The sequence below is a fragment of the Bactrocera tryoni genome, chromosome 1 (assembly GCF_016617805.1).
Source record: "Bactrocera tryoni isolate S06 chromosome 1, CSIRO_BtryS06_freeze2, whole genome shotgun sequence".
Taxonomy (NCBI): Eukaryota; Metazoa; Arthropoda; class Insecta; order Diptera; family Tephritidae; genus Bactrocera; species Bactrocera tryoni.
This window is the reverse complement of record NC_052499.1, coordinates 37,227,356-37,252,429: the sequence shown is the minus strand read 5'-3', so window position 1 is coordinate 37,252,429 and position 25,074 is coordinate 37,227,356. Positions and strand designations below refer to the sequence as shown.

The following is a 25,074-nucleotide window of genomic DNA, read 5'->3' as shown; positions in this document are numbered from 1 at the left end:
TTTCTCTTCAAGAAGCTGCTCATTTGTCCGATATATATATAGCTGCCTTACAAACTGAACGATCGGAATCAAGTTCTTGTATGGAAAGCTTTCACATTTGACAATGTATCTTCACCAAATTTGGTATCGATTATTTTCTAAGGCAACAATGTAATCTCCGAAGAAATTGGTCGAATCGGTTAACTATAGCATATAGCTACCATACAAACTGAACGATCGGAATCAAGTTCTTGTATGGAAAACTTTCACATTTGACAATATATCTTCACCAAATTTGGTATAGATTATTTTCTAAGGCAACAATGTTATCTCCGAAAAAATTGTTCAGATCGGATTACTATAGCATATAGCACATAGTTACTAAAAGAATTGCACCTGTGAAGGGTATATTAGCTTCGGTGCAGTCGAAGTTAATTTTTTTCGTTGTTTTTATTCGTCTGACCATACATATGACTCGCATCCAGGTAATTTGGATGCAAGTTTTATATTTTTTTGTAAATTGGAGTCTCAATTCACGGTGTCGCTTTCTCAAGACTGGTGTTTTACCTTTGACACGTCCGTGCAATCCGTTTTTCCGTAATTTCTTCCTGATAGTTGCACTTGTCATATTTACTCCATCCCTATGGAAAAGATCACATCTGATTTGGCCTGCATTTTCATGCATACCAAACTTTATCTGCCTAACAATGAGCCTTTCCAGTGTGGCATCCAAAATTGGCTTACGTCCAGGAGTGTGTTTTACACATAAAGGGCTCATTGATTGTCTTATTTTTTGAAACCACGACTACGAAAATACCAACGTGTCTTGCAATTTTTCTATGCGTTGTGTTGAAATTAATAAGCCTTTTGATTTCTTCCATTTTTGTTGCATTTAGTTTTTTAATAGCAAAAAAAAAAAACAAAAAAAAATACTCACGTTTTACTAAACACGTGAATCTAACGATTCCTCAACTATTAACTAAAGTATCAAAAGAAAAACTTGAATCACAGTGCAACATTACGGCAACCAGTGCTCCTTTACTTCACAATGTCAACTAATTGTCTACGTTCGTAAATATTCTCTTAAAAGTAACGGCATATTTTCGGTAATTTCGCACTTACTAACTGTCATTTCATAGGCCTACTTAGTGAACTTATCGCTTTTATTCAAAAGTTTATTTAAACAAAATAGAATGTTTTTGGAAATTTATGTGATCAAATAGTTGACATGTGAAATCTTGAATATATTGATGAAACTAGATATGTGAGTATAATTAACAAATCATATTCTTAGGTTCGTTCATATGTTCGCTAGACCCCACTACCCCAATATATTGATTTCTACCAAAACGTTTGTTTTAAAATATTTCGCAAATCTTGGGGACTAATACTGCGTAGACTTAGACTAAGCTCATCTCTGGACTCAATCAGTTGATAATTTGGCTTCAAACGGTGTAAATAATTTCATACAAAATATTTTTTTTATTAAACAAGAAAAAATGTTAACTTCGGTTGCACCGAAGCCGATATACCCTTCACAGGCTCATTTCCTTTAGTAACTATGTGTTCAGTTTATATGGAAGCTGTATGTTATAGTAATCCAATCTGAACCATTTTTTCTAAGATTATATTATTACCCTAAGCAGTAATCCATGTCAAATTTCGTGAAAATACCACGTCAAATGAGAAAGCTTTCCATACAAGAACTTGATTCCGATCGTTCAGTTTTTATGGCAGCTATATATATATCCGACAAACGAGCAGCTTCTTGAAGAGAAAATGACGTTTGCAAAATTTCGAAACGATGTCTTAAAAACTGAGGGACTAAATCGACTCAGCTCAACATACTGATCATTTATATATAGTATATACTTTATAGGGTCTCCGACGCTTTCTTCTGGGTGTTACAAACTTCGTGACCAACTTAATATACCCTGTTCAGGGTATAAAAATGCGTCAGATACCCAAAATATGTACCATACCTGCAATCCATAGAAATTGCGAGAGTATCTATTGTTTTGAGAAACTAAGTGAAATTACTGCACAAGTATACTACTTACTGACGTACTTGCACTTTTCATCAATGTCAACTCTTTGGCTGTCAGCAAGCAGACAAAGTCAATGCTGATCAAATCTAGTTGCTGCAGATTTGCCTAAAATCAAAAAACTGGTGTAGAGAGCCAAACTAAAAGAAAAACAAACAGGTAAACAGTTGATGTAAACAAAGCCACGACCACAATCTTAAATGGATTTTGTGGAATACCTACAAAATTATTGTCGTCTGTACACGATGACAACTAACGTGTCAATGGGTTTAACCCTCAGCACAAATGCAGAAATGTGGGAGTATACATAGAAGTCAAATAAGTTTTGCAATTGTTACATGAAACACAAACTTAGAAAATTGTATGAGCAAGCAAATAGGAATAAATAGCGTGAATCGAAAAAGTAATGAAAGTGATAGGAAGAGGATTGAACCTTGAGCGCAAACAAACCAAAATATTTACTCAAAGCCAAACAGTTTTCTAGTTGTTTGCCAAATTTATAGTTTAAAAGTTTCTTAGCAACATTGTTGCAGACAAAAGTTGCTTAGCACAAACTACACCAATGTTGCTTTTGACTAAGAAGTAGCTTCGCAACAAAAACATCAACTACGCGACAAGCCTGTGGAGGCAGTGGCCACAATGAAAATGCAAAGAAATGTGAAAATAAAAAGAAAAGCAGCAAGTAATTTCTTTGCTGGCTTTTAATGCGAATAAAAGAGGTGTCTATAAAAGAATAGAGCGCGCCTTACCGTGGCATCAGTGTGTTTTGAAGACTGCCACAAGTCGCTTCAGTCGGTTAATCAGTTACAAAAGGTAATAACAAAAGTGCCTAACGTTACATGAAGTGTAGTCAAACGCGACCAAAAGCCAATAGCCGTTTTGGTTGAATTGCTCTCGGTGCGATTGTGTATGCGTGTGCATGATAAGCAAGGATACTGAAAAAAAGTGTAACAAAGAGTGCTGGAAACACACAAAATAGTGAAGACACACTTAAAATCGTGCAAAGCAAAAGAATAAAAAACCAAAAAGTTAAAATAAATAATTAACCCAGTGCCCAAAATGTCGTTTAAAAAGACTTTTTTACCTGCGAAACTAAAATATCGCGCCATCTGCTGGAATTACGTGTTCGCGCTATGCATTTGCCATCTTTGGCATACTTGCAACGCCGGCACAGAAAATCTCACCAACTTTCCTTACACACAACAAGGATCAGCAGCAGCATTATCAGCTGTGTCTGCCAGTAAATCTTCTGTAGCCGCATCCACATCAACCTTATATGTCGCTTCTGCCGCGCCCGGGAGTAACACAAATGCCGGCACACGCACCGTTCTACGCATCTACGATGAGTGCAGTCACTCAATTGGCGGTTTCGTGCCATGCCTGAAAAAGAAGGCGATTTCCTTTATCGACCGCATATCGCACATTGACGCGATCACCGTGGCGGAAGGCATTAAATTGGTGCGTTTGCCGAATAGTGCTGTAGCCGAAACACCGCTACCACTTCAGCCGCTCTATAGTGAGAACGAGTTGGAGCCGTCCTTATCGCGCTCCAGCGAAGATCGCGATACAAAATTAACAAATATGCTTATTGAAAGATTGAGCTATTTCTTCAACGGACATACACTGCAAGTGAATTTTCCAAAATTGACAGCTGAGGAAATAGGGCGTGGTCTTGAGGAAGGTAAGTGCACCAGCGACAAGTCTGGATGCCCTTTCTAATGAAATGTGAGCTCCTACTACAATATATTTTGTTAAGAGTGAACAAAACAAAACAGAAATTTTCCAAAATAACTATTTCCCAACCACAAAGAGTTTTGGATGGATTAAGCCGCCGTTAATTAAGATTTTAGTCAACATTGTTTTATATACTATATTTAAGAGATAGTTTGCCACTCTTTAAACTGAGTTTTAAGACATCGGCAGATGAAACCAGAGGATCTTCAAAATTTAAGCATACAATGTTTCATGTGAAAAGTAATGGCCCAAATAAATCATTATCGGATTTCTTTGTCGTGCCTATTAATTTTTAGCTTCTCAACAAATGGGTCCTTTTTCCTTTTTAAGGAAAGTACAGCAAAGTGGTAATCTCACTAATTATAATATATATTCCTCATGAAACCTGATTTTAGAGGGTGATTATGTACTAACAAAATACTATTTTTAACTTCTCTCTGCAAAACGTTATTTATCAAAACATAATTGCATATAAATCAATATCTTGAGTGCTTCATTTGTCAACCTACCAAACCAAAGTGCCAACTAATGGTCATACATAATATTAATTATATTTCATATTGACGCCAAACTTTTACTCCTACATCCATCATTTCATTTATATTCGATCTTTAGATTGTATATGAATCTTCTAATTGTAATAACTCATTACTCAACACAAAGTTTCCACACTTCAGCGGTTTGTATGCCCATTTTCACAACAACAGAGAGCATAGGAGCCAGAACGGTGAATTTTCGAGTATTCTATTACACTCCCATCTTAATTAGTCATCGGGTAGCATCAGCCACAAAACCAACTCGAGCACACACACTTTTTATGAATAATAAAATAGGTTACGACGTCTACACAATTTTCGCAATACCTTTCTTGGCTACACTGAAAACAAAATTGCTTATTTAAGTATATAAAATACTGTGATTCCTTTCTCGAGAAAATTTTTATACTGCTCGTAGGTGCAATAAGCGATCAATAATTGAAGGACTGTTTGTTATATACTTACCATAAAATTGAAGGTTATGGAGAAAACTCTAATTGAATTTTGAAATCTTTACCTTTCAGAGATTTTACTACCTCACTTTTCGCAATCTGTTATAATTAAATTGAAGTATTTTTCCGGTGCCAACTTTTACGCCTTTGGACTACAATTTTTCCCTGAATTTACAACATAAAGTTTCTTAAACATTCTAAGCTAAAGTTTTTTAAACCATTTTATTGAAAAATCGTTCTCATATTTTGCTAAAAATAGTGATACCCCAATCAGATGGCAATTTTTATTTTCGAGTTTTCCTAGAAACTATAGAGAAACTATAAACTAATACTTTACTGTGTTTATGAAATACTTTTTGAAGTTTTAGACTTTTAATGGGAACCGCCACAACCCAGTTTACTACACTTCGAAATACGAGAATTTATATCCCGATATGGGTAATCCATTAGTAGGCATGCCAAATCTACAATTTCATTCTGAAAAGTAGAACATCTCTATACCTTAAAGCATCAACTTTTTAGAATCATCAACCAAAATTAACACATTAAAACTCCGACTAACAACCACAAAAGATTTACGCATTAGTTAAATCTTCCGGCATTAATTTGGAAATAATAGTTTATCAGTGTCTTTAATCAATGCCGTTTAACTAAATTGCATTAGTTTATAAATTTTTATCCGTTAAATTACCCGAAGCTATGTTTTCGATTCGTTATAACTTATAACCTTATTAGGCTATATGAAACCTCTAGTTATAAAATCGCCACAAACGCAACAAAGCCGTATGTATTTCATAAAACCTTTTTGGACATTTAGTTTCTTATCTAACTTATTTATGTATGTAAATTTCAAAATAAAAGCTGAACCATCCTATAACTTTATTCCTCGAGAAATCTATTAAAGAAATATAAGTTTGCTGCTATATTAAACAGCAAGGCATTCATTGCAAGGACGTGGACGTGAAAACTATAATATTTCATAAGTTTTTGATGAAGTGACATCTTCTTCACAGAAGAAAGAAAATTTACTTTTGGGGAATGCTGTGACTTCTTTCTATGCTCTCTCAAAATATTTTCAAAATGTTTTGCAACTCCTGCAGGATTCCAAATAGCAAATAAACTCGCTTTGCTTGACAGTTCATACTGAAACAACGAAACAAATTACAAATTTTGCTTGGAAAGGCGTAAAAAGATGAGACTTGCACATCATTTTGCTTGGGTTTGCGTCCAAAACTTTTTATATGAACGTACTCATACAAAATCGTACATCAAACATTTCTATCAAAAAAAAAAATCTGACGGAAAGCGAAGCAAAAGTTCTGTATGTACTGACCAGAAAACTTTGTCAACAACAAGCTCTCCACATGGAGTGCAGTACAGGGAATTTTTCTAAAAAATTATCTAATCGTAATATCTATTGAATACATAAATTGTCTTAACTGCATTGATGCAGTTCTCTTTCATGTTTATTTGATATTTTTACCGTGTATCGCATGCATGCTTAGCATTTTTACTCTGCAAGAATGTTCCATTTTCACAAGGAGCTGTAAAATATGAGTGCAGTTCATATTATGAGATAATTAGATTCATACCTATCGCACATAATTATCGAATCGCACAGGCGAGTGAGTAAATATGGAATAAGATGACGCGACTAAGCTCCATTACTTCTTATTTATTCACTTTTACATACTTAGGTATTTACATTATGTACAATAACTTTAAACAATGGTGTGTATTTGCCATTGTACGAATGTATTCTCTGTTGGATTATGCTTTGTTCCACTTTTAAGGTCAACGGAAATAGTTGGCAAATAACTTTCACATTAATTTTGGGTGAGATCTACTTCATTAATTTTTAGAAGCAAGCTTTATGTCCTTTTAATCCAAAATATTGTAAATTATGGGTGGAATTCGAAAAGCTTGTAACTCACACGTATATGTAGCTATATGTTATATCTACACGACCAAAAGGAAAGCGATTTGTTAAAGTTTTGATTTTAGGGATTTAAATCCCATTTTCGCCTTTGATTTATTAAATTTTAATAGCCCTCACCAATGTTTTTTGTTATGGTAAACGAATATTTTGGTGAGTGGTATTAATTGTACTTCGAATTATTTTATAATATAATACAATTATTTTCTTATCTGTTTCCCATTTTGTATCATGAATAAGGCTGCAAGTTTCTTAAACTTGTTATCGTGGTAACTAAGTTAGGTATCACATCTAATCTTTATCTTCGCATCGGATAAAGTCCATAGAATTGAAACTTATGTGTTATTAATTTCTAAGTGTGGCTTTATTGTCATAGTAATAATGTTTCTAACTTTGGTTATATCTGTCCCGCTGACGAATTGCCGGAACCTATGAAACAGTTGTGTACTTTTTATCTCAATATGCATTGAGACTTGTATGATACTAATTTAGAAAACAAGCTAGTTCTGGAAATATTATTTTAAAATAACAATTCAAAGTCCGAAACATTTGGCTGAGGAAAATTATTCTAAAATAGTCGCAAAAAAGTAGTATGAAATGTTTCTCAAAACCGTTATGTACTTATACAATTTACTTGACTCAAATCCACATTTCTGGAGATAACTTTGTAGTGCTTTAAACGGAAATATTAATACATTTTTAGGACAACAAATAAATTTTATAAATACTAGTTGCACTATGCAGAATGTTTAATCAAAATTGCTTTATGTGAAGGATAAATTGCATATAAGTCATTTTCCAAGAAACTTATCGCAAGGGAGTATCGCATTTCCACATGTATTTTTGCCGCCAACATTTTTAATATTTTATAATGCACTGTAATGAAAAAGAACCAATTCCTGTATCTAAGACGGAATAATTTACAGAAAATTTAATTAATTAATTAAGTTTATATTTGATAGTCGGTAGGCTCATTCATGATAAAACTTATTTAAGTTGCCTTACATATTTTCCTTACTGATCATTTGATTTGCTGCACTGCAAACCAGAAAAGGCAATCAAAATAAAATAAGTTAGAGGCAAAATGGTATACAGTCCCACACCCAAATGTCAAACTTCAGAAAATATTAGAAACTTTATGGTCACTGACAAATGATGATGAATACGAGATAAATCCTGTGCATTCATATTATGCCCGCAAATGAGTCCCATTCAGAGCCACATCTCCTAATTGGAAGAGTGGTCAGCGGCAGCAAGTGAATTAAAAAATGGTCATGAATGTGAATTGATGACTTAAAATAACCATTTAAATTTATGATAACCCATTAGCTATGGTTTTTCTTTTTACAATTCCACAGAAGTAGCAGTTAGTTGTCCGCTGTTGGTTAAACGAGTTGCCAGGTGCCTATGCGTATGTCAAAAGCGATTAATCAATGAAATCAAATAGTATAGAGACAAGCTATGTTACTTATGGTTGTCTCAGCAACTTTTTTCTTGTACATTTTTTGCAACTTATAGGATACTAATAGCTAATACCTTGATAGCGACTGCCAAATTAAGCAGACTCTCACTTTCCGAATTCAATAATTTCCCCTGGATAATAGAAAGAGTATAATTTCCTAAAATTTGTCTTTTCCTTTTTTCTTCCTCTTACAGGTCGTGGCAAGATGAAGAAAATGATGAGCATGATGATGATGGGCATGGCCATGAAAATGATCGGTATGCTGCCGGTTGCCATGGGTATGCTTTACATGATGGCCGGCAAGGCGCTGATTGTCTCCAAGATTGCCCTCTTGCTAGCGGGCATGATGGGTATAAAGAAACTAATGTCCGGGCGAGGCGGCGGCAATGGTGGCGGTAATGGTTGGTCATCCGGAGGCGGCGGTGGTGGCGGCTGGTCTTCCGGCGGTGGCGGAGGTTATGATCGACGTTCACTAAATGAAGCGCACGAATTGGCTTATCGTGGCTATACTAATAGGCAGCCATCTGGTGTGTATTCGAAGCCGAAGTCAGCACAACAACAAAACTTTCAACAACAAAAATCACAAGAGCAGGAGCAGCATCAGCAGAAACAGCAGCAACAACCGTTATCGCTGCAACAGCAGCAGCAGCAAGTGCAAAAGTCATAAACAGTAGCCAGCAGAAGTAGTAGTGGTGCAAGTGATGAAGAGTTATCGACACCAATAAGAACAAGCAATAACTGTAATACAATCGAAGTGCAATAATATAATGCAAGAATATACATATACATATGTACGTATCCATTATAAACACTCAAAGGCATGAAAATTAATGCAATCACTCATCATTCATCATCTCATAGATGATGTGTAGCTTCTGAACACAAATCAACAGTCGCCAAATTGGCAACAAAGATAGCTAGCTACACATTTGTTGTGCAGCATTTTGTAATTAGAATTTCTGCTACTGTTTCGTATCTTCAGCTCTTTCAACATATTCTCTTTCCAATCCTCTTCTAGTTTCAGTGAGACTTTGGCGCCTTTCCACATTTCACGCTGTTTCTATAAGCTCGCCAACTGCAGAGTCAATGTTTCTTCTAGTAAATATTTTCTATAATGATTTTTGTTGTTTTTTGCTATAATATAAACTACAGTTATTAGTATGGATTCATTGCCACGAACTGCAATCAAGTCAGCGCTTTTCTTTCATTAACTATAGTCTATTTTTTCTTTTTCTTCTACTATCTGTATTAGCTGTGAACTATGGTGAACTCGCTATTTTACTCTTCCTCTTTACCACTCAATTGCACTTACTCTATGTAGCTCTTTGTTACAGTTATTTTTCAATTACCGGTAGTGTTTTAGTTTCTATTATTCTAGGTGTACTTCCTTATTCGCAAACACATTGAAATGCTTATGCGCATGCGTACATATGTGTTAGCTAAATTCTCTAAATTACTCATTTCCTAGCACATTGACAGGCCATTTTTCATTAATTTCACATACAATATGGGACACCAATCGAATTCTTAAATGGAAATTCATTGCAAACGAAATACCATTACTTGCTTTCTTTTTTAATGACACTCATTAATTTTCCTGTGCTAACTTATTTATTTATTAATATTTTGTAGTTCTTAAGCCTAAGCATTTGTTTAAGTTTTTCTAGTGCTATGCATTCAGAAAAGAAAATTACAAAAAACATACAAAACCACAAATAAAAATTATATACGTATTTTATTTATAACATAGTACGTAAAAACCAATTGTTTACTGCATTTTTATACATAGTTATATTAAATGAATTGCAATATAAAATAAAATACCTAAGCGTTTTATTCAACCCCGGCCTCTCAGTACCGGGGTGTTCGGCCCTCATTCTGTGCCTTCATTATGCCAATGATGTATCCTTTTGTGTTTGCTGCGCTTCTTAGAGGGAACGCTTTAATGTTCGAATTGACGGCTTTTCATAACCACTACTTGGACTGAGGGCCTCCCATCTTGGAGTAGCAAAGTAACCTCTTACAGATTAGGTTAAATGGCTGGTCCCATCAGCTCCGGCTTCCACATGGAGCAATAGGTTCGCGGATGCCGCCTTTGCATATTGCAGATTAACCTGAAGAAATTTCCACACCTACTACACCAACTACATGATGACAGGCGGAACGTACTCTGAGGCCTACCATGGTTTGACCGGGACAGAGGCAGTTACATTAGTCCACTAGCCTTTTCTGCTTATTTCCCCAGCATAATCAAGTGGAAGAATGCCGCAACCACCAACCCAGGGTTTAAAATTAAATCTAAAATTTTTTTATTTGCTTTTTCGATAGTTTATACATATTTCCAAAGATAGTCTGTGAAATCGGCAAGGTCGTATCTTTAAAAGTTTTTGGATGGCAGTGTTCTAAAGAGCGACCGGTCGCAGGTAAATATAATCATATATGAGTGAAGCTTTAAACGCGTTTTTCTCAAAACGACATTTTTCAAAATTGCTGACATCATACTCAATGAGAAATTCACCGATCGTCTTCAACTTAAAACTGAGTATTGTTGATTACATTTACTATACAATGACCTTCAATATTTTTGATTAGTTGAAAATTGTAAATTTGACATTAAAAAAACGACCATTTTCCCTAAAGCTGCTGATTCGGCCGGAATCATGTCAGCAATTGGACCACATTTTTTTTGCTCCTCCGAAGACAGCCCATAACTCCGTTATTTTTAAAAATTTTTGTAAAAAAAAATCTTAAAATGGAGCTGAAAGCATACCTTATTACGTTCAAAGAAGTTTCAAATATTCAATCGCGTACTGTTTAAATGAGTTAAGCATCGTCGCACTCTACCTGGGAAAAACTGGCGCACCCTAGCAAGACAATACAATACACCACAACCGATGACACCATAACACAACACCAACTCAACTCACCATGCCTGTACAACCCACTCAACAAAAAGGATGGACAACGGGATGACATATTCATACGTTATAAATCGTTACACGCATCCGTGCTTACATTCGCTATCAACATTCACTATCTACATTCGTTCTTTTTTATACAAGTGTTTTCGATCATACTCGGCGCTACGTAAATCCCTCCTGCGATCCCTCAGCGGTCCGGTGTGCAGCTTACATACACCCCGCTCCGTACACCTACATACATTCTTCGTCCCCATAATGTATAATTTATAATTTTTTATAAGAATTTAATTATATTAAATGATTGTGAACAAATTAAATTATATTAAATGATTGTAAATTTTAACCAGTGTGCATTTTTATTAAATAATTGTTAAAGTGGTTAATACTTCTGTCTGCAAATTTGGGCAGCAGATTAAATACGTACTTTCTCTTAAAAAAATTCACGAAAATCGCCTAATTTTTCATGCGTTACTCTGGTATAGCCCCTTAAGTCCAGTCGTTTAGTTCTAGCCAGGATGCACCAACTCGGAACGATCTGCACTACATCCCAGTCTCTGGCAGCAATAAGGTCTCCATATCCTTGCGGTACCCACAAAAAGTCAAAAAGTCAGTTTTAGAGAAAATCGCGCATCACAAATAATACTTTTTGACATTTACATACATACGTATGAGACGATGACGTACTCAGTTTGATAAGCTTTCTTATGAATTTATACAAAGTTTTGCAATAAATTAAGAAATTTTGGCAAAAAACATACTTATGTTGGCAAGAATAATAATGAGAAATATTTTCATGGCAAGAATATATTTTCATGAACAAATTATTTGTGATGAAATTATTTGGTGTTAATTTGCTAATTTTATCTTTATACACTGACAAAAACAAAACAGTTTACGGCGTAAGTAAACTTTGCAGTGAAAATGTTCTTAAAAGCAAAATTTCATGACAGCGGCGATGTATAAATACTACAGGGTATAACTGTACTGTACTACATTGCAGTAGTACGTTTTCTAAATCAACCAATATTAATGTGTGAAATATATAAGTGAAAATCGCAGAAAATTCTTTCCCCATAACAATATGTCTGAATCTCAATACTTTCCTTAGGCCCATAAATGTACATAACATGAAGATTTTCGAACTTCCGGGTGACTTTATGCTGTATACTAGTACATCGGCTAATATTTCAGTTATCTCCATGAGGGTGACAGAAGTGTTTTACTCATAGCAGTATATCTTTGTGCCCAAAATAGATACAATTGGGCGACAGCTTGACCTAGTCCCCAAATAACTAATATCAAGATTTTCGAAATGCGGCTGACATTACTCCATTTGATTGGTGATTGTATGAGAGGTACCTTAATGGTAATAAGGTAATAGATAAAAAATCAGGTCGATACTACTCCATACATACTATAATCATTTCGATTTGCTAACAAATCTTGAACTGAATATGTCGGTCAGTGTATGAGTTATATAGAGTATATGTGAATATAAAATTGCTTAAATTCCAATTCTCTGGTGAACGTTTTACATCTCAAGGTATTCCTCTGCACATTCGAACTCGATACAGGTGACCAGCGTGCGCAACGTCTAACCACTTCAAAAAGACAAAATCAGGCACATTTTCGGTATTTCTTATAAGTGAATTGATTACACAAAAATGTTTAACATTGTTTATTCATTCAGACGCCAGCAAAGCTGCAGGTACCACAAAACAGGAATATCTGCCTCTTCTTAATAATGAACACTTTTGTTCCCAACAGTAAGTTTCCTCGTCATAAACTAATAGACTTGTCTTGTCATCAGAATTAGAGGTGCCACCAAGAGCCCATAGTTTATTATCTAGCGATACGCCAGCGATATTGCCATAGACACCTTCCAAACAATAAATCTGCAAAATCATATCAAAAATATTTAGGCCCCTATTAAACCTAGCTGCATTTTCCGTATGCATCGATATCAACTCAATCCTTAAACAAAAAAGTTTCGATTAAAATGTCGTCACACTTCAACTTTTTTGTGGTATTAAGGTTTTCAACTATGTGCCAATGGGGTTGACTAGAGTATCAAACAACTACAACTGTCACCAAGCAGTTGCTGTTGAACATTACTTCGTTTATTTAGGAAACATATTAATAGAAAATGGGTAAAAAGAAAAATTATTTTATTTATAATTTTAAACTGCCTTCAATCAGTTATTTTGAGCAAATGCCAATGTTGAGCCTCTGGAGAAAAACCCAGAAGCTAGACAAGGCAAGATACAACTTGGAAACAGTAAAAAAAATGAAGGAACCGTATTCGTGTTTCGAATTTAGAGCCTTGGTACAATCTAATATTTTTAGCTATTTTATTCTTTAAGTAAAATTAAAATTTTGAAGTGTTTTTCTCTTCTTCAGTCATTTGTATTTTATCCACTCTGTTCATGTAATATGTCCATAATATTTCTTTAAAACCTTCTTAACAATCATACATATCGTCAGCCTAAAGTTAAAATTATTTAAACTGACTGTCGTCAGCAAGGTGTAGGAGATTTTGTGGTAATGATCCTTCATCTCATTTAGCAAAAAAAAAAAAAAAACAAAAATGATTCCTCAATATTTAAAAGCCATTTAAGCCTCAACAAAACTTTAGCTTACTTATTGTTACGAAATTCCAATGAAACTTTGAGTGAAATTAGTTGAAGTTAGTAAAACAAAAAAGGGCTTGGTTGACCTGAAGTTGAATTGCTTCAATTTCGATCCAACTGAGTGAAGTTGAAAACCGTAATAGGATATGAGTTTCATACCGAGCGATTGGAAAAAAATTAACTTAATACCATATACCTGAGACCATTTGTTTTGCTGAGGATCATAACGTTCAACAGTTCTGCTACTTTTGCGCCACCAACTACCTAATACATAAATATGACCATTATGTGCAGCTACCTGGAATAAAAAATAGCAATACATTATTTACTTTTGTTGGATATAAGATAATCAGTTATAATTTTATTTCTTTTTAGACAATTTTTGGTCATTATTTCTGTGTGGATATTTTTTCTCCTCAAAATCATACATATATAGGGACTAGATCGGGGAAAACAAGAAGAGCGACAGTATGTATTTCAAAAAAAATATAAAATATAAATTCCGGTTTCTTAGATCCATATATCTCGCACAGCACAGCTCAGACGGGTAGCCAGAGGCCGCATACGTAGGATGACCAAGAGCTGTCACCTCATAATACAGGGTATTAGTCCAGGTGAACCTGCATGGAGAAATTACAGAATCGGCCGCTACCTCGAACAAAATTATTTCGGACAACTTGGGAGCCCTCCTGATTCAGGAACCGTAGGAATTTAAAGGAGAGGTTAAAGGTCTCATAGAAACACATCGTATGGTAATTTGGAGTATCTCTTGTGAGAGACCCAGAGCATGTGTGGTACTAAGGAAAGAAATTGGCTTTCCTTGTTTTTCGGAAATTTTTGGAGTAGTAAAGCTGGATATGTGGTACAAGCATCGGCCTATTTCCCCGGTGCGTCGACCAAAATGGCAACATGAGAAACAGCAAAGTTGGTCGACTACTGCACAAGACACAGCTTCCCGCTCATCATTGGGTGTGATGCTAACGGACATCATCTGGAGTAGGTATATTAATTTTGTCACGATGTGTTTAACTCCCAAGAGGAAACGTCGTAGGCCCTATACATATGACGCATAGCATGACGAGCTGAGTCGATTTAGCCACGTCCGTCTGTCTGGACATATGCTTATACACGAACTTGTCTCTCAGTTATTGAGATATTGGTATGAAAATATCTTAACATATCTTTCTCTTCATAGCTTCGATGCAGCCGTAGTTAACGTTGACGAGTTGAATGTCGAGTGACTGTCTGTCCGTCTGTTAGAGCAAGCTGCAACTTTAAAGAAACACGTAACACATGCATTCCTTGACAAAAAGTGTGGAATAGTTAGTAGTGGGATGGGCGTAGTTGAACCACTGCCACGCCCACAAGTGCCATAAGTAAACTAAAGCTAATTGATCCAAAAACACCGTCTGGGACAAGTACAAGGAAATCCTGGCGTTAAATACTTTTAAGGATTCGGCTACTTTAAATATTTAGTTAATTTTTGACAGCTGTTTTCTAACGAAAGCAAGGAAGTAAGGAAGGGCTAAATTCGGTTGTAACCGAACAGATCATACTCTTGCAACTTGTCAAGATCAAAGCCAGGAAAATAACTTCAGGTGCATAAGGTTTGTAAGTTATAAGGATAAAGCAACTCTTCGCCCGATTTTACCAATTTTAGCCACAAAGATGTACAGTTATTAGGAAAAATGCCTTCAATGTTATTAAAAAACCTCACAAATTTGCCGATATATACGGTATAAATCAAATAAATAAATTAAGATTATTCAACCCATTTTTGACAAACCGGCATTCTATTATTAGGAAAGGATTCTCTCCGCATTTCTATAATATATCTCACAGATTGACCGACATTTTCGATAAAAAGTTCGCAACGGGAACTTTAATCCACATATTCCGTATCCGAAGGCTGGAATAGTTGTGGTCCGATTTGGACAATTTTTGGTCATAAGGTGGTCTACTTTAAGTGAACAAAGTTTTATCCTGATACCATCATTGGTGTTTGATTTGCATACTGGAAAGTGAAAGAATCAGATGAATTAAAAATTACGTTATATGTATGGGAAGTAGGCGTGGTTGAAGTCCAATTTCCATTGGTTTCACACTAGATCATAGGAATGTTAAGATAATGTTGGTCGGATGGGCCCTAAGATATGGTTTTCAACCGAAATGTGGGCACTGTCACGCCCATCGCCTTTTTTTACAGCGGCTTCTCTAAAGTGCTCTTGTATTTAGTCTTTGATTTGTCGCGCTTTTAGTAGTTTTTAACCGAGTCGTTATATGAAGAGTGGGCAGGGTTATTAACCGATTTTATCCATTAGTACAGTGTTGATTAGGGTGCTTAAGAAATTTTTCCTGGGCAAATTTGGTTATTGTATCTTAAGCGGTTTAGGAAATATGTACATATATTAAACCTCTTAAAGGGAGGAACAACGCCCATTTTATTAACGATTTTATCCCACGGGTTCCCCTTCGTTCCCCTTCCGATTACGCCCATTTACAAACCCGCCCCCACTTGCCAAGGAATGCGTGTACCTAGTTTTATTACGATATCTTAATTATTACTCAAATGACCGCTTGCACAGACAGACAGTCACACGGAATTCGACTCGCCTCACCATCCTGATCATTTACATATACAATATAACCCAATATCTAACACATAAATACAACCGTTAAGTGAACAAAACTTTTATACTCTGTGTAAAAAGAGACAAACTTTTTGATTTGTTCTCCTAATTTGAGTAATAATAATTTAAATCAAACTCACCCCCGGCAAATAGTGACATGTTTTCATATCTGCGCAAGGAGTCCAGGTATTCGAATCCGGGTTGTAGCATTCGACGGATTTTAAAGAACTGTTCCCACAATAACCGCCCACTATGTATATTTTACCATTCAAAGATACTGCACCGGCACCCTCTCGTCCCACAATCAAACTGTTAACGAACTTCCAACCATCGGATTTCGTATATCTGGAAATAAACAATAAGAAAAATGAGTGCAAAACTCTAAATTGAAATATAATGTGTCGAGTATGTTACATTAATGAGCGTCAACGACGAATTGTCCATTAAAAACTTAGAACAGTTCTAAAAAAAAAATCGTTGACAATGTCAGAGAGGCAATCAATTGAAGAGGCATGCTTCTAGAATTTAGATATTTGGGACAAAAGCCTTTTAATGAACCATAGCATAATCCTCTATTTATATCTTCTGAAATATATAAGCATTGGTTTTGTCCATCCACTTTACCATAAAGCGTGTCTAAAGTCTAAATCAAAATTGTTAAAGCTCATAATCGCCGTCGTTAAGTAATTCCTTACAGATTTATACATATTTACCTTTCTACTGACGACAGATTTTCATTACCCACACGCCCACCAATCGCGTAAATTTTCTCATCTAATTCGACAACACAATGCCAGTATCTTGCTTGGTTCATGGCCGGCAAATTTCGACATGTTTTATTTCGTATATTCCAGCAGAGAACATTGTTGAATGTTGTATATTTATTGCAACCTCCAATGAATAATATATTATCATCCTGTAAAATAGTACTAAAACACCGGTAATCGAATTTTATACTCGCAAAGTCTTGCCACTCATCCTCAGTCTTGTTATATTGTAGCAGATTTGAACCATTCATCTATTCCAAAATATTGGACGTTTACTAATTAAAGATATTAAACTTTGAATTCAAACCGTTGCGCGCGCTTACCTTTGAGCAAACTGCCAGCAAAGTTGTCTCACTACAATTTCCAGCACTGAACACCCGTGGTTCTGTAAATCGGATGTTTATCTTAGTCCGTGCTTTAGGCTCACTGATCCACAACACCGCCTTCATGGCCAGTAGCTCACAGCCTGGTAACGGGTGTATGTGTGTCAACAGAAAGTCCGTAGAGAGTTGGGTAAGCCGCAGAGAAGCTATTAAAAGTGGTAGCTGTTCTTGACGAGCACGGACATCATGGTTAATCCAGAGTTTTATGGCATCATAGGCATCTTCCTCACGAGTTATATTCAAATTGTCAGATTCGAGAATGCCTTGCAATTTTTCAACATCAAAATTCATAAACTCGTCGCTTTGGCTCACCTTCATGAAATTCTGTATTTCGTATTCGATGATTTTTTGCTTAAGTAGTTCACATTCCGTTTCACGCTCTAGTGTATAAGCACGCTGCAATGTGTAATCATTGATATGTGTTACAATGTAGTCCACACAAGTGCTTATGGCATCGTCCAGTTGCAAAACGATTGCCGCCTTTAGCATCGCACCGCCATTGCTAACGGTAATCGGCAGCTGGCCGGTATAACAAAAGATTATTAAACGCTCTAAAGTATCGCTATCAATATCATTTATTTCGACGGTGGGATTAATGCCTTGATCAGCATTGAAAAGGTTCTTGAAGTAAGGACTTGCTGCTGATAATATCAAACGATGAGCGGGAATACTGGGCAATACAAAAATTAAAAATAGAAATCAGCTGAAGACAAAATAATACTTACAGACACGTTGAGTTTAAAACATTAAACACCACATCCATTAGATACTGTCCGTCATAGAAGCAAAATATTTTCCGCATTAATTTCTCCATAAAACGTTTCTGCGCACTCGAATTACTCTGTAGAACAGGTTTTTCTGTAGAACTTGTGGCCATTATTAGTTATTGAACTTTCCATTTGTTATGAAAAAAAAAATATTGAATGAAATATTGGAAATAAATATGTAAGTAAATTCACCTGGAAGTTTACTTTCAAGTTGTATAGCGAATACTAGATTTTTTTCCTGTGAGCGACTGTTACCTTGGCAACTTCGGTAGCGCGTTGGAATCCGAACCTGGCAATAAACTAATCACAGTACATTATTTGTAGTTATTGCAGCTTTGAATGAAATGTTTAACAATTTCTATGTGTGGATAAAAGACACTAAAATCTCTTAATAATCTTCATATCTCTCACCCTTGTATTTATTTACGTTTAATATTAGAGATCTGGACAAGTATACAATTGGTACATGGAGCTCTTTTCGCATATTTAAAATTTTCTCCCAAAATAATGGCTTTAGAAAGCAACGCTAATTTTTTAATTATGTCACAATTTTTAATATTTGTGTATGAACTTAGTGCTTGTACCATAAAGTCCACAGTGCCACAGCACAGTTTTAAGTTTTATGAAACATCATTTCCCTATCAACAACACTTGACCGGCTAAAATTTTGTAAATATTAATATAAACGTTGGAAATATGATATTGTATTGAGATCTAAAATGTTGACTCGACCTTTGCGTCGGACCAGCCTGATATTTCGGTTTATAAAGAAGCTTTATCTTTTGTTAGTCTTTACCAGAAACCGGTAAATTAATATGATGATTATATTTACGTTATTACAATAGCGTGTAGAAACAATATTTCAACATTTACATATCTATACATATGTACATATGTATATACTATATATTTTTGTAAATGCATGTGTATAGTACCTAAGAACACTCACCACAACACAACAAACTAAAGAAAACTTCACTTAATCACTTTGCTGCTCACGCTGCTTCGAATCAGAACATTTTTCTTCAACAACTCCCAACAAAATGTTTTCTGAGGACAATTCGCAAAAGTATCACAGTCAGCAAGTTGACTTGCGTCGGCGCACCTGGAAAGCGTACGTTCAGTGGAAAATAACGGTATCTTGAGTTATTTAACCATTTGTAAATGTGCACAAACACTCCCCGCCAATAAGTTAGTCGCACCCGTACAGCGTTAGTATTCAGTTATTGACTTTTTTTTTGAATTCAACAAAGTGAGCTTTGGATAATCAATGATACTTCATCATATCATATTCAAAAGATTTAAAGAAAGGAGTGTTAGCAAACCATTGTTAGAGTAACTTAAAAATATATTTTTTTCTTGGCCACTAGCATAGGCGCTCTTAAAGTAAATCATTTTATGCATGAAAATTAAATTATTCTTAAATCTTACTTAAGAAGACGTTCCAAACTTCTGATAATGTGTTGAACAGTTGACTTTGGTAATTGGTAGCAATTCTAACAATTTTACTTTCCGCTCCAAGTGAATGCTTTTTTCACTCTTCAAATTTTTTTCATAGGCCTCTGAATCTTTTAAATATTTATCAACAGTTTTAAAGTCGTGCTTTACTTGTTGGGCAATATTTCGATTCGATAGTCTTTGTGAGCGGAAAAAACATATTTTATTAAATTGATTTATTATTTTCCCATTTTTGCTTCAAATACTGCTCCAATTTAGTTTATTGAAGAAAAATTAATGCGTCTAACTTGTGACCATTACTGTACATATTTATGTGTGTAGGTGCGAGGCCATCTTAGAATTATGAATGCCTTGCTGCAGCGAAACCCAACTGATAGGAAATTGTGAAATTTGGATTGTGATCCATATTGATGATTGGTGGATCGCCAGTGAATGCTACATGTTCAATAATTATCACGTCTGCATTTATTCGAAATAAATCGAGTTTTTGAAACAAAGATGTTAAAACCTTTTTTATTTGTTTAATTGCATATTTTGTTTGTGTTTTTTTTTTTGTAAAATGTCGAATGAAAACAGAAGAAAAGTTTCCACGGTTAATAGCAACAATTTAAAGAAAGTCACTGGACCTTTGCGGTTTTGGATCAAATAATTTATTCCGTCATTTTACATATGAAATGTAGTGGATCACGCGATCTACGATTCCGACTTCAAAATATTTAAATATTTTATGATAAGGATCGCAATTCATCAATATTGTATGCGATACGTTCAATAAATATCGCGATTTTAGATCGGGGTAGCAGTCCACATAGTTTGATTGTTCGGCAAACAGTAGGTTTCAAATGTACAGGGTGGCACAAAAGTCAGAAGATGATCAGAAGATGCTATAAACTTTGCAATTGACCTCTAATGTCAGATCTGTTTTGATATTTCTGTAGTAAACACGTGTGAAATATACGTAAATAAACAATGGTACGCTACACTGCGTGCCATAACCGATATGCTGAAGGATGCATTTCCCGGGCGCCTAATCTCCCGTTTTGGCGATTTGCCCTGACCAGCAAGATCGCCTGATTTAACCGCTCCAGACTTCTTTTTGTGGGGCTTTTTGAAGTTGCGCGTTTATGTCAACAAGCCTCAGACTCTTGCAGGTCTTAAAGACAATATCCGTCAAGAATGTGAGGACCTATCGCCGAAAGTTCTGGCCAAAGTGATGGAAAATGCCACAAAATGTGTGACAAATGACAATCAACTGTGGCGGCGACCATTTACATGATATCATATTCTCGACTTGATGTAAAAGAATTGAAAAGACCAAATAAAAATAATCCACAAGCAGAATCAAAGTGTTTCATTTTTTAAAAAAGTTTTCCATTTTCCAAAAAACATCGAAAGGTAATTTTTGCGCCACCTGTTGCTTTATAATTTTAATGAGAAGATTTAGTTGAGTTACTTTTCGAACCCGCAAAAAACAGTTCAATGCAAATAGAAACAATATGTATTGAGTTTTCCACGAAGTTCGTAGGAAATGCCGATTGACTGAGCCGATTTAGCCACGTCAGTCCGCCTGTCTGCATACTATATGTTAACATGGCAAATGTTAACAATTACTAAATAAGTAATAACACATAATCAGCAATAATGAGCAAATCATAGCGGAAATGCATCTTTAGTTGCACAATATTTCCCACAGTAAAAGCCAGACGCTTTCATCAGCATAAAAGCTCATTTTTCGGCGTGAAGCGGAAATCCAACACGCGCAACCGAAATAATTTTGCAAACGTCCTTATCTCCCCATCAGTCATAGATAGATAGATAGTCATAGATTATCTATGCATCAGTGATGGAAAAGTATGCACAATTGAGCATTTTTCCGACCTTTCAACTGGAGTTGGCACATTACGCACAATCAACTACTTTTTGGGCTTATTTTTTACATAACATACATATGTATGTATGTATCTAAAATCTCTTCTTAGCAAAATTTTTATTTGCGAGTTAAAGAATACGATATTTGAAGAAATATACATATGTATGTAATAGTGCGCAATATAGGGTAATAGTTTATTTCCATCACGGTGGATAGAATAACAAATTGTAGAATTGTGCTCATTTCTTCAATGCAAATATTATTTTTATGTATACTCTTCCAACATGTTGCTACAAAGTATAAATAATAGTTTTTGTTTAGTTTGGAACAAAAAATCACGTGTCTAAAAAGTTTAATTGCAAATATCTTCGAAACCAATAAAGCTATACCACCTAAATTAACACAGGGCACATTTTTAAACTTTCGTACGATAATGCGAAATCGAAAGATGTGTCCACTCCCCTTTCTTAAAAGTACTTAAAGTGCTATAAATCATTAACTACTTAAATGCGTCAGAGGCATTGAATTTTACATTCTACCATTACATTGCTATCCAATGACTTTATAGAAATTATGTGGTTTACGGTTGATTATGATTGGTATTGGTCTAGATTTTGGTCTAAACCTTATGTCCCTAATATTTTAAATTCCGATCCCCTGGTTTACGTTTTACACCTCACTTCTTTATATTTAGACTCTTCGATTGACGATGATTTTTAAATCATTGACTGACGGAAAGGAAAATATACATATATAGTAATAAGACCAAGTGAGTCTAGGTTCTGTAACATAACTTAATAAAATACAAAATTTCGTTGTAATCCACTCACCTATCAAACAATGAATCCTGAATTCTTTGGATACTTTTTTAATAAAAAGTTATGCCAATACCTGAATGGATTTCCTCGGTTTAATCCTTGCAAATTGCCAGAGTATAAAGTGTTCACTTACATCCGAACTTAGTCCTTCCTTACTTGTTAACCATTATTTTGTCTATAGATAGATGAGGATGAACTGGTTATTAAGTCTAATTGGTTAGGTATTAAATTTGATAATTATATATTTCTTAAATAAAAATAAAACCAAACATGATTTCTCTCCAAAATAAAAGCAATCTTACGAATATACTCATAAAGTCTTCAAAGCATCAAATTCTATGTCAGTCAGATCATTCCGTCTATTTTGTGTTTCAAATTTTCTGCAGATTTCAAGTGAATAAAGCACAAAAAAACCTCGTCTTGCTTTTGAATCCTGCCAAAATTTTGTTAATTTTCAACAAATTAGTCCACAATGTCAGTAATAGTAGTCAAACTGTAATCTGCTAATCACTTGTAATTTAGTTTCCTGTGAAATGCTTTTTGGTTGCTTTCATTTCTTGTTTTTCATTATCGCCCATGATAAAAACCAAAGATGATTACATTAGCCGCGATTAATAGATACCGTTGAGGTAACACATTATGTATAAAAGTGTATACTTACAAATGTTCCAAATGATAAAAAAATCATCCGTAGAGCAACGCAGCAAGCAAGAAGCACTTTTTCGGATATGCACATATGTACATACATATGTATGTATGTATGTATAAACCAAGCACTGCTCACAAATTTGGGGAATCCCCGGGTAGTAAAATCAAGTTAATATAAACATATCAAAACACTGGGCACGATTCCGATTACTTTGGCGGAGAGAAAAACCGAATTTCTGTATAAATGGGGTATGTGCGGATAGGGGAGCTTCTCCAGAGAAGAAATATCCAAAAATAATATAAAAATAACTTTTATTTTTCAAAATATTCACAATTAAAAGTTCAAAAATTTGCACTAATAACATATGGTATTTCTCTATGTTTCACTAAATTTTTTCACGTTTTTCACTCTGTATATTTAAATATACACTCTAAACATTGAAATAAGTTCACATTCCACTTTTATTTTGGTATATTTTACCTAAATTTATTAATTTAAAAATCACTTAGCACACTCATCGTTGAAAACGTTAGATTGTTTACAATTATGAGGAAAACAAGCCTTGCCACATCTTAAACAGCAAATATGTATGTAGGATTTTTAACAATTTTTCTTTGTTTGCTTTTTTGCGTGATTCTTTTTTCTACATTAACTAATAAAAAATTCTTTCTACATACATACATATGTATATGTGTAATATGTGATTTATATGACTGAAGTACTTTCGCGTAGTACTTATTTCTGCTTTGGCAGAATTATTATACAATATTATTATATAATATTACTATATAATATTACTTATTTGTTTATTAAATTAAATAAAGACCATATCCACATGAATGGATAGAGGAATTTTTGGGAAAAAAGGCATTTCAGCGAAATTCCTTATTATCACATGGCAGCGCTCCATTTCGTCGTAATTTTTAGCACACACATGATGTTCACTACGAGTGTAAAATGTAATTTTTAAAATAAAGATTTCTTCGGTAAAAGGACTGTTAAAAGTGTAAAATGTGGATTTATTTAAAAGTTTAATTAATTTGAAATTAAAAATGTGAGTAAAGTGTGTTTAATGTGATAAAATAGCTTGTTGAAATGTTCGAATTTGAGAATTTTTGAACTTTAAGGTCGAATATCTCGTAAACTAAGCGTTTGCGGTACCTCTTACCCCGTATATTTTTTAATAAGGAGGACTTCTTCTTTCCAACGGTACCTTCAAATCGCGGCGACAAAGAAATCGGAATTATGCCAAACACTGATACTGATTTTTTGTGATAATGAATTGTTTAAAAAAAGCTTAATAATTAATTTATTCGAATCAGATTAATTTTGGCACTCTTATACCATGTTCAGACCGACACTTAATCACACGATTTCGGCTGTTGAATGGATTATCCAACTAATCTTAAAAATTTATCAAGATTTCGCCATACAAAAATGACAGTTCCAAATCACTTCATTGAAATGATTTGAAACTGATCCACGCTAAATCTCTCTGTGCGACTCTGATTTTGCGCAATCTACTTGTCAGCACTGGAAATCGGTTACATTATCACAGCTGATTTAGAGACTACAAAGGGAAAAAAATGTAAACAAACAAATTTTTTATAAAGCTAACGGCAGTGAGAACACTGTTGGGTTATGAAATGCTTAAATATAATCTAATCTTTTAAATTTTCGGTCTGAACATGGTATTAACTTAGTTTTCGCACATTTTTCGAAGGAAATTTGGCAGAATTAAAAATGATCAAATACCATCACTGATACATGCGTATGCAAACATGTACGTATGTATGTCCACCCGCGGCCAAGCGTAACTTACCATTAAGAAATTTCTAGCGAAAACGTGTTCTATCACTCATTGTAACGGTACTTGTTGCGGTATTGGAATTTTTCCGTTAAGTTTAAACGAAGTGATCTCTGACTTACACAAATATAAAATATTAAAAAAAAATAAGTTCTGTCAAAAAAGTAAAAGTAAACCAGAACTAAAAAAAATGTTAGAAAGTGTCCGGGAGGAGGAAATTTCAAGCAGTG

At 34.7% G+C, this 25,074-nt stretch overlaps 2 protein-coding genes across 3 annotated transcripts; one reads left to right on the top strand and one right to left on the bottom strand.

The window, feature by feature from the left end:
• Window positions 1–3,083: 3,083 nt before the first annotated feature.
• LOC120766558 lies at window positions 3,084–8,811 on the top strand. The gene is made up of 2 exons (XM_040092148.1): window positions 3,084–3,705; window positions 8,339–8,811. Exons 1-2 carry the CDS (start codon window positions 3,084–3,086, stop codon window positions 8,809–8,811), a joined length of 1,095 nt encoding a protein of 364 aa, XP_039948082.1.
• A 3,936-nt stretch (window positions 8,812–12,747) lies between these two features.
• On the bottom strand, window positions 12,748–22,478 carry LOC120782361 (kelch-like protein 1). 2 transcript variants are annotated; one of them, XM_040114599.1, is made up of 8 exons: window positions 22,401–22,478; window positions 18,435–18,542; window positions 18,201–18,366; window positions 17,416–18,145; window positions 17,039–17,343; window positions 16,466–16,670; window positions 13,892–13,993; window positions 12,748–12,960 (listed from the first exon to the last, which is right to left on the bottom strand). In XM_040114599.1, the coding sequence occupies exons 3-8, from the start codon at window positions 18,350–18,352 to the stop codon at window positions 12,748–12,750; spliced, it is 1,707 nt and encodes a 568-aa protein (XP_039970533.1). In that variant the 5' UTR covers window positions 18,353–18,366; window positions 18,435–18,542; window positions 22,401–22,478. The 2 variants fall into 2 exon arrangements, with proteins under 2 accessions (XP_039970533.1, XP_039970534.1); XM_040114600.1 differs by lacking the exon at window positions 22,401–22,478 and adding an exon at window positions 19,192–19,238.
• Window positions 22,479–25,074: the final 2,596 nt, after the last annotated feature.

Coding starts and splice junctions, on each gene's coding strand:
- LOC120766558 (XM_040092148.1), top strand. CDS start 3,084: ATGTCGTTTAAAAAGACTTTTTTACCTGCGAAACTAAAATATCGCGCC. Junction 3,706..8,338: donor AGGGCGTGGTCTTGAGGAAG/GTAAGTGCACCA, acceptor TTCCTCTTACAG/GTCGTGGCAAGATGAAGAAA.
- LOC120782361 (XM_040114599.1), bottom strand. CDS start 18,352: ATGGCCACAAGTTCTACAGAAAAACCTGTTCTACAGAGTAATTCGAGT. Junction 13,994..16,465: donor CATGTCACTATTTGCCGGGG/GTGAGTTTGATT, acceptor TTTTTATTCCAG/GTAGCTGCACATAATGGTCA. Junction 12,961..13,891: donor AGCAAAACAAATGGTCTCAG/GTATATGGTATT, acceptor ATGATTTTGCAG/ATTTATTGTTTGGAAGGTGT.